This window comes from Mus pahari, chromosome 5 (genome assembly GCF_900095145.1).
Source record: "Mus pahari chromosome 5, PAHARI_EIJ_v1.1, whole genome shotgun sequence".
Classification (NCBI taxonomy): domain Eukaryota; kingdom Metazoa; phylum Chordata; class Mammalia; order Rodentia; family Muridae; genus Mus; species Mus pahari.
In genome coordinates this window covers 133,235,824-133,252,361 of record NC_034594.1, presented here as the reverse complement: position 1 = coordinate 133,252,361, position 16,538 = coordinate 133,235,824, and the positions used below count along the sequence as shown (strand labels likewise).

Here is a 16,538-nt window from a genome sequence, read left to right as displayed (position 1 = left end):
ATAGGAAACTTTCGGGATAGCATTTGAAATGTAAATAAAGAAAATAAAAGAAAAAAGAAAAAAAAAGAAATAAAAGTTTTTCTGTTTTTTAATCTGTACTTTTATTATTTATATTTTGAGAGTATAGTTTCAGTATATCATATCCTACTTCCCTTTCCTTTCAAACACTCTTAGACTCCCTCCTTCTTCTTTTCAAATTCATGGCTTCCTTTTTCATTAGTTGTTGCTACATACATAAATAGTTATGTACAAAGGCAAGTGTTCTACCATAGAATTACATCCTCAGCCACCCCTCTTTTTTGAGTCAGGGTGTTGTTTTGTAGCCTAGTCTAGCCTTGAACTTTTCAAGTGCTAGGATGGTAGATGAGTGTCTCCATACCCAGTCGGATGTTAATGTTTTGTTTTGTTTTTATTTTTATCTTCTTTGCTTGAGATTTGACAATAAATCAATGTTTTGTTAAAAGGATAATAGCCCACTAGAGCCATAGTTAATCTCTCTGTGTTATTTGGATTACAGGTACTTGTCAGAAAGTCAAGTTTCCATTTGATTACATCCAGATTTGCAACTCTTTTGTGCTAGAGTAGGAAATGCTGACTCAAGGGGAAAGAAAGTGTGTGTATGTGTGTGTGTAAGAGAGAGAGGGAGGGGGGGGGGAAGACATTTGGGATGCCCTCTTAGCCTTACTTTTTTTTCCAAAAACAATTTTTATTAGATATTTTCTTCATTTACATTTCAAATGCTATCCTGAAAGTTCCCTATACCCTCCCCCCACCCTGCTCCTCACCCACCCACTCCTGCTTTCTGGCCCTGGCATTCCCCTGTACTGGGGCATATAATCTTCGAAAGACCAAGGGCCTCTCCTCCAATTGAAGGCCTACTAGGCCATCCTCTGCTACATGTGCAACAAGAGACACAGCTCTGGGGGGCACTGGTTAGTTCATATTGTTGTTCCTCCTATAGGGTTGCAGACCCCTTTAACTCCTTGGGTACTTTCTCTAGCTCCTTCATTGGGGACCTTGTGCTCCATCCAATGGATGACTGTGAGCATCCACTTCTGTATTTGCCAGGCACTGGTGTAGCCTCACAAGAAACAGCTATATCAGGGTCCTGTCAGCAAAGTCTTGCTGTTAGCCTTACTTCTTGTACCATGATAAAACTTAAAACACTAGTGTCTGTTTTAAGAGATCAACTACAAAAACAAGGGGCCAGGACACTTGGACACAGGACACATTTTTAAAAAACATTAGGCAACTATCCTGAAGGTGATACTGTGCTTTTGCCTCCATTCTGCTACAATTGATTAATTACTTTATCTTAGAGATGTATGTATGTATGTATGTATGTATGTATGTATGTATGTATGTATGTATGTATGTTTTTCAAGACAGGGTTTCTGTTCCCTGTGTAGGTCTGGTTGTCCTGGAACTCACTTTGTAGACCAGGTTGTCCTGGAACTCAGAGATCCTCAGACTCCTAAATACTGGGATTATAGGTGTGGACCACCACTGCCCAGTTTGGAAATTTAGAAATTTTAAACTATGCTTAATTCCTAGTGTTAGAAGCCTCATCGGGGAAGCATTTATTTGATTAGAGATGGTCAAAACTATATTTTGTTTTGTCTAATAGAACATCAGAATTAAATTGGTGTTTAATATTGCTGTTTAAAAGCCGGGTGTGGTGGTAATCCCAGCACTTGGGAGGCAGAGGCAGGCAGATTTCTGAGTTCGAGGCCAGCCTGGTCTACAGAGTGAGTCCCAGGACAGCCAAGGCTACACAGAGAAACCCTGTCTCGAAAAACAAAAACAAAAACAAAACAAAACAAAACACCCCCAAAAACTTGCTGTTTATAAAGGTCTGTGGCATATGAAAGTTACTTGGTTTTGAGAATTTCAACTTAAACAGTTACTAAATATTCCTCAGTATTATGCTGTAGGTTTTTGTGTTTCAGCATTACATGTATATAAACGTGGCCAGCCTTCCCACTGTATTGTATTGCTCCTGTATGCCCTGCAATTAGTAAGTCAGTCTGTTCATAAACACTCCATCCAGCCTGAGGGCGTGTCACCGAATGCTGGTGCATGCTCTTCTGTTCACATTCTGTCATTTTACCCTAACACCTATCTTGTCTGGAGATTTCAGTAATGTGACAAGGACTGTAGCTTCCCAGTTTGAACACAGGGCATAAGATAAGATTTCTGTCTGTTCTTGCTAGAAAGCAAGAGTGAATAGGGTCAGCCTTTTAGCCGTCTGTCTGTCTGATTTTACTGGTAGCATCACATGTTAGGAAAAGGTAGTTCATCTGTCTGTGTGTTTGGGATTCAACAGCATAAACTGTCAGACTAACGCTGATTGAAGGTGGACTGGGAGGGGAAAGCCTATGTGTCCAATGGCTCGCCATTGGCTTCTTATTACAACATTCTCCCCTGAGACTCGCTCTGCATGCTCATTCACCTACCTCCCCCCTCTGCTTGCTCCCCTTCCTTTCTTACCCCTTCATTACTGATTCACAGCTAGAGGCAGCACGGTGGCGGTGGCGGTGGCGGTGGCAGCAGCAGTAACGGGGCAGCGACAGCAACAGCGGCAGGGCTGCTTGTCAGGAATCACGGATTGCAATGAGCTCATCCTTTTCTCCTTGCAGCCTCACAACTGCCCTGGCTTCCTGGCTACAGCTACTGCCGCCTGCTCGCCTGCTGATACACAGATATCCTCTCTCAATCTCTCTCTCTCTCTCTCTCTCTCTCTCTCTCTCTCTCTCTCTCTCTCACACACACACACACACACACACACACACCTCTCCCTCTCTCAGTCACACATGCTAGAGCTCTCTGAGCTTGTCCATTTTGACACATGCATCTGAACTCTTCCTGCTCTGCTCCTGGCTATTTTTCCAGGATTGAATTGCTTTTGCCATTTTTTATTTACAGCAACCTTTGATTTCCTTCTCTAGTCTGCTCCAGGGCTTGTGCATAGTTGATAATTTAGACAAAATGTTTTTCTTGTGGCGACATTAGCTGACAGTTCCCATCATAGACCATTTTGTGCATCCTCCTGGGGAGACGTAGCCTGGCTCCCCTCTATCTGCAGTTCTTAGGATTGTGGATGAGAGATCCAGCTTTCTCATTCTGGATACCTATTTACTGCTCATGGAAGAAGGGGTGCCCTGCCCAGCCCCAGCTGCTAAGCTCACACCTCCTGTCAAAAAGTCCCAGGACATGCACGACGAGAGGAGCAAGCTGGTGAATGAGTATGCATGTCGAGTGCTGGAACTTCTGGGGATGGGGCATCGGCTGTTTGTGCCACGGCTTCTGGCGGTGAGATTGTTTTTCATTGAACTTAATTTGTAGAGAGTCTGTGTAGTCCTCTATGAGAATGTCACTCTGGAGGCTTGTGGGTTCCTGATTTCTTCCGTTTCAACCCTTTCTACTGAGGAGGGCTGAGTGCCACTGCTCTGTAGCTTCCTTGAAGCCTGGACCATGCCACTCCTTAACTGACTATAGGAAATTATGGCTCTTTTCTCAGAGCTGGGGGTCACATCAGTGGCATTATCTCTGTGGCAAGGGTGGGGGGACATTTTCAGGCTGTCTAGGCTCACAATGAACCAGAAAACCCCAAAACTTGATGTGGGTGTTCTATTATTTATTTCTCCAAAGGGTTAAATTTTACAACAGAAATAGCCATCTATCTAGACTATGTGAGGCTGGCTTCCCAACCTCCTCGCAGGATTGCCAATTAAATTTAGGAAGTAGGGATTTATTATCTAAAAATCCTTGGGTAAGAAATTGCAGGTTTCTCTCCTTGGGTGATTGAACTATGTGTCTATAAAACGGCATACAGCTACTGGGTCTGTTCTATGAGTCTGAGAAGTCTGGCCTGTTTGTTATTTGATTTTCTGAATAAGAGAAAAATCAGCCTTCTTCATTTCCTACTAAGGGTTAAAATTAAATACCCATAATTGCTGTGGCAGGGTTTCTCTTCAGTGGTTCCAGAGCTGTACCTAGCAACTGTTGGGTGATATAATTGGTCTATAGTAGTCCTATACCATCATTTGGTAATTGGAAATTTAAAAACAACAACAACAACAACAAAAAAACAAAACCAGTGTTATCTGTGTTGTAAAATGGGATTTTAATGTTATTCTGGATTTATATGATTCTCTCAGATGCATATCTTTTCAGTACAGTGTTTATCTGACTGGATTTAATCCTTACTTCTCTTCCTCCATTTCTTCTGTTTTATCATAACAGACATGCTGTAGCCATGTGTATGAGAAATTTCCCACCATGAAAAAAGTCGGTTGATCATTGCAAGATGAAGTTAGATGTGATGAGCAGTATAAAATTATAGGGAGGTTATTTGAGAAATATGACAATTTCTTTTCCATGTAGGGAAGAATTTTTACAAATATGAGTACATATGTTTTAATGCCATTGCTTTCTTGATTAACAGTTTCATTTACAAGGGAGAAAATGTAGAGATCCTCATATATTAGAAATGAGTTTTATTTTTTAAGTCCAGAAATTTTGGCACTAGACATTGCTAATATACATTTAAATAAATTCCTTCCATCTCTGCGTCTTGATGTAGCAAATTTCCAAGTCTTAAAGGCTGCTCAAGGGTTTCTATTGATGACTTCACAGTCCCTAGTGTAGCCTATTTTACTTTCAAGTTTTCAGTATTTTGAAGTAAAACATGAATTGATAGCTTAAAAGATGTCTCACAGTCATATCTGTACTAGAGATAAATTTGAACTTCTAGTTAAAAACATTTAATTAACAATAAAATCCTCAGGGAGTTAGGCTCCCAAACTTGAGATCTTAGGGAGGTTACATATATCCCTATGTTGCAGATGCGCAAATCTGGATGTCAACTTATGTATCTAAAGTAAGTGTTTCCCTCATGGTTTTTGGACTCTACCTTATAGAGCCTAGGCAATAGTGCTAACTGTTTGGCATGTAACTAACATATGCTGAGCTGTATTTGTGGTCATTTGGAAGTCTCTGGCATTGTTGTACACAGTTGCCCTTGAAAGATTATTGATAGAACCCTTGGTTGTATGTAGCATATATTTGGGACTCCTTTAATGAACATGGTAGCTGTGAATTGGGATCTGCTATCCAAGGAGTTACCACTCAAAGTTTAGCTTGTATGCTGGAAGGGTGGGGGATGGGCTTAGTTGCTCAACTCAGTGTTATTGGACTGGCTAATGATTTAGGATTGATGGTGGGCCTAGGAGGCATCCTGCCTCATGCAGTATCACTATCTGTCCATTTCCAACCAGGAGGCCAAGACCCAAGTTTAAGACATGACACTGCCTTTTTAGTCATATTTTAAACATGACTGCATGTAAACATGTACAGATTACTTACTTTATTTTAAAATGTCACTAAATTTCTTCATTATAAATTATTTTAAAGAACTAAAAGTCAAAGCCAGGTATAGCTGTGCTTCCCTATGACCCTGGCACTCAGGAGGCTGAAGCCACAGATCAGCTTGTGCTACACAGTGAGTTCTAGGCCAGCCTGTGCTGCACATTGTCTCCTGTAAAACAAAACCAAACCAAAACCCGAAACAGAGACAAGCAAATAAACGATGCTTTATCCAACCGGAGCGGTAGATTTGTGCTTTGAGCTTTATTTATGGTTCCTAATTGACACAGAGAGAACTAAATGCTGAGGCTTGTGTGATGCTGAGAGGCAGTTAGAATCTATGTGATTTACCTCTCAAAGGTACAGACAGCAAAGAACAATCCCCCAGGAGATCAAGTACTTACACAAATACTTTGTTTTAGATATTACCACGATGCATCAGTTCCATGTGATGACTTAGCAAACATGTTTCTTTATTGGAATTAGCATACTCAAATAGATGTAAACATCTTATACATCAGCTAAAGGTTATCTTTATCCTCTTTTAAAGGTTCTTAGGCCTACAACAGTTGAGGGGAGGCTAAACAGAAATCCTATAGGACATCATAAGTGAAAGAAGAAAAGGCCATTTAGTGTAAAAACAGTGCAGATGAGAAAAGAACCATGCAGCTTCCCCGGCCCCAAATACTCATCCAGAATTTGTTACTCAGTAGAGAGCTTGAGGAAAAATTTCTCATCCAAGAGTATTTAGGAGTTACAATAGAAACATCAAGAACTAAAACTCAGATGTTAGAACTATATTCCACAAAATTTTCTTCTTTAAAAAAGAAAAAAAGAAAATGTGTTATTCTTACACTGCATTTTTCAGTGGGAAAACACATTCGATGTGGTGTCAGCAGAAGTACATAGCATATGGCCAGAGGTTATGCACTGCTAGTGAGCTTTGTGGGGGAAGAAAAACTTTTACTCTCTTCACAGTCAGAAGCCTTCTTTTCTCTCTGGGTTTGTTTCGATCATATGACATGAGAAGTTATTGTCATGTCATTAGATATTAAATTTAGTGTCACTTATATTTTCAAACTGATCCTCTGGATATTTCCAAAGTAAGTTTAAAGATTAGGTGTGTGTGTGTGTGTGTGTGTGTGTGTGTGTGTGTGCGTGCGCGCACGCGCGCACACGCGTGCACATTCAAGCAAATATTCTAGCTGCTCATTTAGTAACCATTGCAATATTTCATTGTAATGAAAAATTTTATGCTATCAAAATATACCCTACTATGTTTTTAGTTTATGGGCTTTTCTGAAATAAAGCAAAGGTAAAAAACTACTGGAGACTGGATTAGCTCCTAATTTTACCTCTATTGCTAACATCTGTAAAGATTACTCACTGGAGGGAGATTATTGCTTTTTAAAAAGTTAAAAGCCCAAATACAGAAGATGTTATATGTATACTTTTTATGTCCCTCAAAAATCACCAAACATCTTCATATTAAAATAAATTCATAATCAGTTCCTTAATTGGTACTGTGTAAGTTTTGTCTCTTAACCCTAAGTCTGCTGTACTTGAGCTTACATGAGTCTATAGACCATACTTACACTGATGTCTGTTGTGTGCTTGACTATTTTATTCCTATTAATGCAGCAACTTCAAAGAATATTATAGTAAAACTACTTCTTGCAGATATTTCTTACTACCTACTTGGAAAAAAAACGGAAGTAAAATTTGTATAAATGTCTTTAATCATACCAACAGGTTTCATATATAATTCTGTCCAAATGAAGGAATGAGTTATATCGCCTCTGAAGATGTAAGGGATAACATAGTTCACATTATGAAAAGGTTGTCATAAAGCAAGAGACATATATTAGTAAATCACTTTATTATTTAGATGCTATCATGTAGATGTTACCTCTGATCACTGTTACTTAACAGTGTTGGAGAAATACTTGCCTTTTGATAATTTACTGTTCTCTTGCAATTATTCAAAGGTACAATAGAAAAACTCTTAAGAATTTGCCATAAAGATATGAAAAATGGTTCATCTTTTATTGGCTATGCTTATAAACAAAAAGTTAATAACTTTTCAGTTGAGAAATAATAGCCTTTCCAATGTAAATCAAGTCTAGCTGTGGTCAGAAGCCAGGACATCTTTTTGGGGGTACTTGGTTAGGTTACAGAGGTGTCAGCCTTTCTGTATCATCATGAAGTCATATGCTAAGTCTCTCTTCATTGTTAGGGGATTAATATTCATATGACTCTAAGCTTAATTTTAACCATTGTTATCATCTTCATAGCTAGGTAATTATTAATTCATGTGGATTAGAGCTAGTGATCCTGGTTGAAGCCATGTGTTCTTTTCATAGGAAGCACTTCTCATTGTGCAGTGCTTGGCTTTTCTGAAACATGTATTTAGTAAGGTATGATCATTGCTACCCGAAATATGAATACATAAAGTCTTTCCTATATGTAGTATATACTTAGGGAATGTGAGGAGGATAAGGAAAAGGACAAGCAAACCATCAAAAGGCCAGGTAAGTTTGTCTCTGAGTTGTGAGACGTTGTGTTAAACTTTGAAATCCTGTCTTCCTTAGGCTAAGGAGCTGCATCTGTGCAGGGAGGAAAATGCCAGTTCTAATCCTCAGCACCTACATTAAAAGCCAGATGTGATGGTGTGTGCCTCTGACCCCAACACCAGGGAGTAGAGCTGGGGGGACCTCATGAGTTCACTGGCCAGCCAAGCTAGCCAACAACTGTCTGATGTAGTGCAAGGCCTTCTCTGAAAACAGGATGTGGAGAGGCAGCTGGAGGCCTGTTGTCACCGTGGGCTCTACAAGCATTCGCACATGGGCAAGTTTACCACACTGCCCCATTTTGTTTTTTGCATTTTGGAACCGTGACTATGTAATACAAATCTAAAACCAAAGTCAAACACAGTGAAATTTTTCAGATAGATATATACACAGAGAGATAAATTATCATTTCTAAAGCATTAAAAAAAAAAAAAAAAACCACTAAAGACACATAGCTCAGGGTTAGAACATATGGTTAGTGTGGGTGAGGGCCAATTCTGTTCCCAGAACCAAATAGCTACTTTGTGTCAAATTCCTAGTGAGGCATCTACATCTTTACGAATTAGGCAGGATCTATGCCTCAGCTGTGGAGGAAAAACCTCTTAGATCCAGTTGTCAGAAACTGGGGAGTCTTACCTGCACGCTTATAATACACTTAGGCGTTGCAGAAGTGTTTGAGGTGATACTTAATGATTACCGAAGTCTTTTAAAGATAGGAAACAAACAAACAAACAAACAAACAGATAGCAAACCCCTTTGATCAAAGTAGGATCGCAGGTTATCTTTAGAACACTAAGGAACAAGGGTTTGGTTTTGTTTTGTTTTGTTTTGTTTTTAATTTTGTTACTTTATATCTATGGGTGTCCTCATGTCTGTGCGCCATGTGCATGCAGTGCTGGCAGAGGCTAGCTAGCAGAAGTCATTGTATCCTCTGGAACTGGTATTACAGATGGTTGTCAGCTTCCATGTTGGTGCTAGGAACAGAAACCCCCACCCCAGGTTCTCTGCAAGGACAACGAAGACTCAGCCACTGAGCCATCTCTCTAGCCCCCGAAGGAGGGTTGTTTTTTTTTTTAAGGTTTAATTATTTTTGTAATGTAAATGAGTACTGTATCTATATGTACATTCACATGCCAGAAAAGGACATCAGATCCCAGTATAGATGGTTATGAGCCACCCTGTGGTTGTTGAGAATTGAACTCAAGACCTCTGGAAGAGCAGTCAGTGCTCTTAACCACTGAGCCATCTACCAAGCCCCAAAGGAGGTTTTTAAGTGCCCTTTGCTTAATGGAATGTCTTTTATCATCACAGTGAAATAATTTTTATTGAAATCCACATGAAAAAATATTAGAACTTAGGCTATAAGCCGGGCGTGGTGGTGCACGCCTTTAATCCCAGCACTCGGGAGGCAGAGGCAGGCGGATTTCTGAGTTCGAGGCCAGCCTGGTCTACAAAGTGAGTTCCAGGACAGCCAGGGCTATACAGAGAAACCCTGTCTCAAAAAACCAAGAAAAAAAAAAAAAAAGAACTTAGGAGACTATAAAGTGTTTTATTTTTTTATTTTTTTTTGTAATGAATAGGGGTTGTGTTTACATGTAAAGGTGTGCTCACCTCTGCATGTGCTTACACACTAGAAGAAAATATACAGGGGGCCTCCTCTATCATTCTCTGCCTCCCCCCCCCCACTGAGCCTGGAGCTGGGCTGGCTAGCCTGCAGGCCCTAGCACCCCTCCTGTCCCTCCCTGATCATAGCACTGTCGGTGTGCTAAGAGTCAGACTCAAGCCTCTATGCTTGTACTATCAGTGCTCTGACCACGGAGCAACCATCTCAGCCCCTAGACTACATTCCGAGTTCAATTACAAGTGTCAGTGAGGGTAGGCACTGTATGTAACCACTAAACGTCATTATCTAAGAATATATAAGCAATGTAAAGGTAACTTACCAAATCATTATCCCTTATATTTGTTTTGGACTTAATATTTATATACTTTATCTTACTTCATTTTTCAAGATGAGAAAATGTGTGCAACATCACAAGTTAGCCAGAGATGAAATTAGTATGCATTTATTTCAATGTTTACAATCATATTTAAGTCCCTGTATATCCTGAGTACCTGCCAGAGACTGAGGTTCCATTTCTGTATTTCCAATCTCGGGCCTCCTTGTTATTTGATTGTCATAGCTCTTTTAATCTTGAGTTCAACTGAGTTAGACAAGCCAATGCTAATATTGTTCTTACCACCAGCACCACCACTACCACACCACCATCCCTCCCTCTGTCTGTCTGTCTATCCGTCCATCTGTCTGTCTGACTATCTGTCTTTTTGTCTGTATGGTGGGAACATACAAATGCATGGGTGGGCATTAGAGAACAATTTTGTGAAGTTGTTTCTTTCATTCCACCTTTACATGGGTGCTAAAGATTAAACTCATGATGTCAGGCTTACATCGTGCCCCAGCTAGGATAACTATTGCTATAATGAAACACCATGACCAATAAACAAGTTGGAGAGTAAAAGGTTTATTTATTTGGCTTACACTTCCATATCACTGTTCATCACCAAAGGAAGTCAGGATAGGAACTCCAAACAGGGCCAGAAGGAACCTGGAGGCAGTAGTTAATGCAGAGGCCTTGGAGAGGTGCTGCTTACTGGCTTTTTCATCATGTCTTGCTCAGCCTATTTTTTTTTTTTTTATAGAACCTGGGACCACCAGCCCAGGGAAGGCACCACCCACAATGGACTGGCCCCTCACCAATTACTAATTGATAAAATGCTCTATAGCCAGATTTTATGGAGGGTTTTTTTTTTTTCTCAATTGAAGTTCCCTTTTCCAAAAGGACTCTAGCTTATAGCAAGTTGACATAACACTAGCCAGTACATACAGCAAGTATTTAGCTATAGGGCCATCTTGTCTGCCTGCCAACAGCATTTTGAAGTGGATAGCCACCAGATGATTTAACTTCTACTGTCCAGAGACTCAACCTGAGGTGGGCTTCAGTGAAGTTAACATGCAAAGCACTTCCCTTGAAACTGTGGCCTCCTACAAGTACCACCTCTGTGTTCATTGCCATTTCAACCTGACTAATTGTCCAAAGTGTGAGAAGGAAGTATTCTTCATTACTGATCCTAGCCTCTCTGCATTTATGTGAACTCAATGACCAGGCTTGAAATTAGGTCCCGAGCAGATTTAGAAAATCAGGTAACTAAGCCACCAGATCAGAACTCAGTTTATTTCTCCAGCTTTTATGACTCAATTATGTGATTCCTTCAACAATAGGATCTTACTTTCAAGTACTGAAGGATAACCAAGAACAATAAATATTCTGTAATGTATGTGAGTCTATAGGACCACAGTAGACAACAACTCAAAAAGAGGTAACCCATTCCTGGTACTGGGGTTTTTGCCCAGTACTGTGTGGCAATATTAATACCCTGATTGGGGTATTGTCCCTTCACTCTAGGGTGACTCCATTTAAACTTTTTATATATGTATAGATATTCATTTTAGGATGCTTCCGTAGTAGTAAATTTGCATATGGCTTTTCAAAGGACCATCAATGTTAGCTGTCCCTCCTCTACACTGCCCTCCCAACCCTCCCAATTTGTTCTATTATTTCTTTTACATCTTTATTTTACTGTATTCTGTCTCCCTCCTCTTGAAAGATCTACTCCTCCCCACCATGGTCCTTACTAGTTTTCTAAGCTTTATGGGTGTTCTAGTTAAAACACATTATCTAAAGTTTATAAGTTAACATTCATGTATGAGAGAAAACATGTCAAGTAAGGGACATTTAAAACATTTCATAATGTGTGCTTTTGTGTTTTAAGGTAATGTACTGGAACTCACTAAATTACCACAGCTTGCCTCAAACTCAGGATGATCAATCTACCTCAGTCTCCTTAATTTTGAAATTTCAGGCCTGTGCCTTTTTTTCCCAGTGAAAATGTTTAATTTCTTTTTTACTTATTTCTATATACCTTTTTACATAAATCATTAGTATATATCAGATTTTTGTCACTATTGTTTTTAATTTTTTTACTAGAATATTGCAGAAAATACTGCAAAATCAAAAGAAAAAAAATCACCTATAGTCCTTTTATCTAAGCAAACATTCTGTTGTGTTTCCTTTCTTTGGTCTTTTTCCTATGTGCAGATATTCTTATTGATTCCGCTGTACTACAGAGCAATTGTGATAAAAACTGCATGGTATTGGTACAGTGGCAGGCAGGTTGATCAGTGGAATAGAATTGAAGTCCCAGAAGTGAACCCACATACCTATGTTCACTTGATCTTTGACAAAGGAGCTAAAACCATCCAATGGAAAGATTTTCAACAAATGGTGCTGGCTTAACTGGCAGTTAGCATGTAGAAGAATGCGAATTGATCCATTCTTATCTCCTTGTACAAAGCTCAAGTCCAAGTGGATCAAGGACCTCCACATAAAACCAGAGACACTGAAACTTATAGAGGAGAAAGTGGGGAAGAGCCTCGAACATATAGTCACAGGGGGAAAATTCCTGAACAGAACACCAATGTATTGTGTTATAAGATCAAGAATCAACAAATGGGACCTCATAAAATTGCAAAGCTTCTGTAAGGCAAAGGACACTGTCAGTAAGACAAAAAGGCAACCAACAGATTGGGAAAAGATCTTTACCAATCCTACATCCAATAGAAGGCTAATATCCAATATATATAAAAAACTCAAGAAGTTAGACTCTAGAGAACCAAATTGCGAAGATCATATGCCCCAGTACAGGGGAATGCCAGGGCCAGGAAGTGGGAGTAGGTGGGTTGGAGAGCAGGGTCGGGGGAGGGTATAGGAGGCTTTGGGGATAGCATTTGAAATGTAAATGAAGAAAATATCTAATAAAAATGCCTTAAAATGGGGTACAGAGCTAATCAAAGAATTCTCAACTGAGGAATATCAAATGGCTGAGAAGCACCTAAAAAAAATGTTCAACATCCTTAATCATCAGAGAAATGCAAATCAAAACAACCCTGAGATTCTACCTCATACCACTCAGAATGGCTAAGATCAAAAACTCAGGTGACAGCAGATGCTGGTGAGGATGTGAAGAAAGAGGAACACTCCTCCATTGCTGGTGAGATTGCAAGCTAGTACAACCTTTCTGGAAATCAGTTTGGCAGTTCCTCAGAAAATTGGACATAGTATTACCTGAGGACTCAGCAATACCACTCCTGGGCATATACCCAGAAGATGCTCCAACATGTAATAAGGACACATGCTCCACTATGTTCATAGCAGCCTTTTTTAAAATAGCCAGAAGCTAGAAAGAAACCAGATGTCCCTCAAAAGAGGAATGGATACAGAAAATGTGGTATACTTACACAGTGGAGTACTACTCAGCTATTAAAAACAATGAATTTATGAAATTCTTAGGCAAATGGATAGATCTGGAGGATATCATCCTGAGTGAGGTAACCCAGTCACAAAAGAACACACATGATATGTACTCAGTGATAAGTGGATACTAGCCCAGAATCTCAGAATACCCAAGATACAATTTACAAACCACATGAAACTCAAGAAGAAGGAAGACCAAAGTGTAGATACTTTGATGCTTCTTAGAAGGGGGAACAAAACACCCATGGAAGGAGTTACAAAGACAAAGTGTGGAGTAAAGACTGAAGGGATGACCATCCAGAGACCGCCCCCCTGGGGATCCATACCATATACGGTCATCAAACCCAGACACTGTTGTAGATGCCAACAAGTGCTTGCTGACAGGAGCCTGATATAGATGTCTCCTGAGAGGCTCTGCAAGTGCCTGACAAATACAGAAGTGGATGCTCACAGCTATCCATGGGACTGAGCACAGGCTCCCCAATGAAGGAGCTAGAGAAAGGACCCAAGGAGTTGAGGGGCTTTGCAGCCCCATAGGAGGAACAACAATATGAACTAGCCAGCAACCCCAGAGCTCCCAGGGACTAAACCACCAACCAAAGAGTACACATGATGGGACTCATGGCTCCAGCTGCATCTGTAGCAGAGGATGGCCTAGTTGGATGTCATTGGGAGGAGAGGCCCTTGGTCCTGTGAAGGCTCTATGCCCCAGTATAGGAGAATGCCAGGACCAGGAAGCAGGAGTGGGTGGGTTGGTGAGCAGCGTGAAGATGAGGGAGGGGTTTTTCGGTGGGGAGACTAGGAAAGGGGTAACATTTGAAATGTAAATAAAGAAAATATCCAAAAAGTCAACTCCCCCCAAAGAAAGTTAAAAAAATAAAGTGAATTTTGCAAACTTTTTAAATAAGAAGTCAGTAGTTAAGTGGTTTGCTTCGTTTACTTTTTCATAGTTTTCTGTAGTTGTTGGATCTAGTCCTTGTTTTCTTCACTTAAGCTGCTGTTGCCATTAGTAAAAAGCCATCTTCCCATTAGGTGTTATTATGTAACAATGATGGGCTTGATCACTGTAAATAAAATCCTCATCATGGTGAAGCCACAGGTTAATTCAGGAGTTTACTCATTTTCTTTTCTTTTTCTCTTTCTCTCTCTCTTTTTCTTTTTTCTCTTATAACTTCTAGCTTGGTAAACTTTTCCAGGATCCATTATTACAGCCTCCATATAATATAAATTCAATGTTAATTTGTTAATAATTGTCTCTTACATTGCTTTAGGATTTATTTCTGCATGTCTCATGCCAATATGTTCTGAATAGTAGAAAGACTAAAAGTATGTAATGGCATATTCATGAAAATCAACATTCTTTCTTCCGTAATACATTTACTCATGTAATGCAGGCAGGCTGAAGTGTGACGCTGTGTCTTGGCGATTGTTTTACAGACCTCAAAGGAAGACCTCCTTCAGGCTGATTTTGAAGGTGCTTTGAAGTTTTTCAGAGTTCAGCTTCCAAAGAGATACCGGGCAGAGGAGAATGCAAGAAGATTGATGGAGCAGGCTTGCAATATTAAAGTAAGATCCACAAACTGACATATGATGACAGTATAACTTGCATGTAGAATACCGTAAACATAGCAAAGCATGTGTGCCTCCTGGTGTCTGTGTTGCTGGTCTGAGTGTGTTTTAGGGATTTTGTATACATACTCTTCTCGCCTAGACTTCGTCATTCCAGGATGTTGACAGTTGTTCTACCTTTAGTAGGACTCACAGTGAAAGGTCCAGGGCTCAGACTGTAATAGAAGGGAGCCAAACAGTTATCTTTTAGGTGGGGCTCTGGAATGGGCTGCTATAATAGTGGTATCCATGACAGCAGACTTGGTATTTAGCTTTTGCCATCTGTTTTAAGATTATTTAGGACAGAGCAGGAAAAATATGCCAAACAGTTCTTCCCTTTTCTTTAAGTACTTAGGCAGTTTTAGTCTTGGTCTGTCCAGAGCCATCTCACGTCTACCAGATCCCTGTAGATATATTGGTCTGTGTCATGTGTCTGACTAAACAAATCTTATAAATTAACTTAAAATTGAAAGCTATATCCAGACAAATGAAAATCATAATTTGAGCATATTTTCTCTAAAAGATTTAGAACCAGTTTCCTAATGTCAGTACATATACCTCCGGAATTGACATAAATTTGTTTATTAAGCCAAAAGACATGTATTATGGATCTTATAGTATCATAGGAGAAAACAGACAATAAATAATTAACACAGTAAATTATTTATCTTAGAAGGTGATAAGTACATGTAGAAAAAGGAGAAAGAAAGTGGATGAGTAGTAATGTTTTCACTAGTGTATGTAGATCTTGGTCAGACATAAATGAGAAAGAGGGCAACTCATGAAGATGGTCCAGGGAGTAATGCTCCAGGCAGGGAAGAACCTGCTCAGATGTCCTGAGGCCAGCTCAGGCCCCATGAGTGTAAAGGATGACATGTCAGCCAGTGGGGCTAGGGAAGAGTGTGCAGAATAAGAATGGAAGTTACAGGGCCCACAGAGGAGCCAAGAGTTGTCAGTTGTTATAGTTAGGCTTACTTTGAAGTGTCAGGGAAGAATAGTATTTTCTGGGTTCTGAGAAGATGGCATACATCAGTTATATGATGGGTAAGAATGGGTAAAGGAAGTAGAGAGTGCACACAGAGCCAGAAGTTAACCATGGGTGAGCTGAACCAGGATAGCAACAGTTCAGGAGAAATAGATTGAAAGTGGGAAAAACTGTGCCGTTTTCACTGTATGTAAATTTAGCTGTTGAGAGGATGAGGCAAACTCATTCTAGATTTTGAACTAAGCAAATAAAACAAGTGTTTCCATTAATTTAATGAGCTCATTACTTAAGATATAATTGTATGAACCTAATTAATAATTGATTTGGAGTTCTTCCAGGTACTAGTCCACTGCAACATTAAAATACAACAACAGTAAATTAAAAAACAAAAGGCAGGGTCTCATGTGTTGCCTTAGCTGGCTACTCTATAACCCTGGCTGGCCTCCAGCTCTTTGGCCTGAGTGCTGGCACTATAGGTATGTGATACCATGCCCAGCTTGTGGACTTGAAGCACTGTTCTCAACATCAATTTTTATTTTTAAATCTAACCCATTGAAAAATAAAGTACAAATACCCCAAAGCATAAATTGATGCTGAAAGTAAATAACTGAATAAGAAAAAGATTGTTCTTCTCTT

The 16,538-nt window shown here is 39.8% G+C and overlaps 1 protein-coding gene across 3 annotated transcripts in view; it reads left to right on the top strand.

Annotated features, from left to right (window-relative positions):
- Rabgap1l (RAB GTPase activating protein 1 like) overlaps window positions 1–16,538 on the top strand; it is a 548,268-nt gene that overhangs the window by 411,868 nt on the left and 119,862 nt on the right. For 2 of the 3 annotated variants that reach the window (XM_021197282.2, XM_021197283.1), the window contains exon 19: window positions 14,747–14,875. In XM_021197282.2, the coding sequence (XP_021052941.1) occupies window positions 14,747–14,875 (129 nt within the window). Of the gene's footprint in view, window positions 1–2,568; window positions 3,313–14,746; window positions 14,876–16,538 lie in introns of those variants that run through there. The other variant, XM_021197285.2, reaches the window with a different exon arrangement.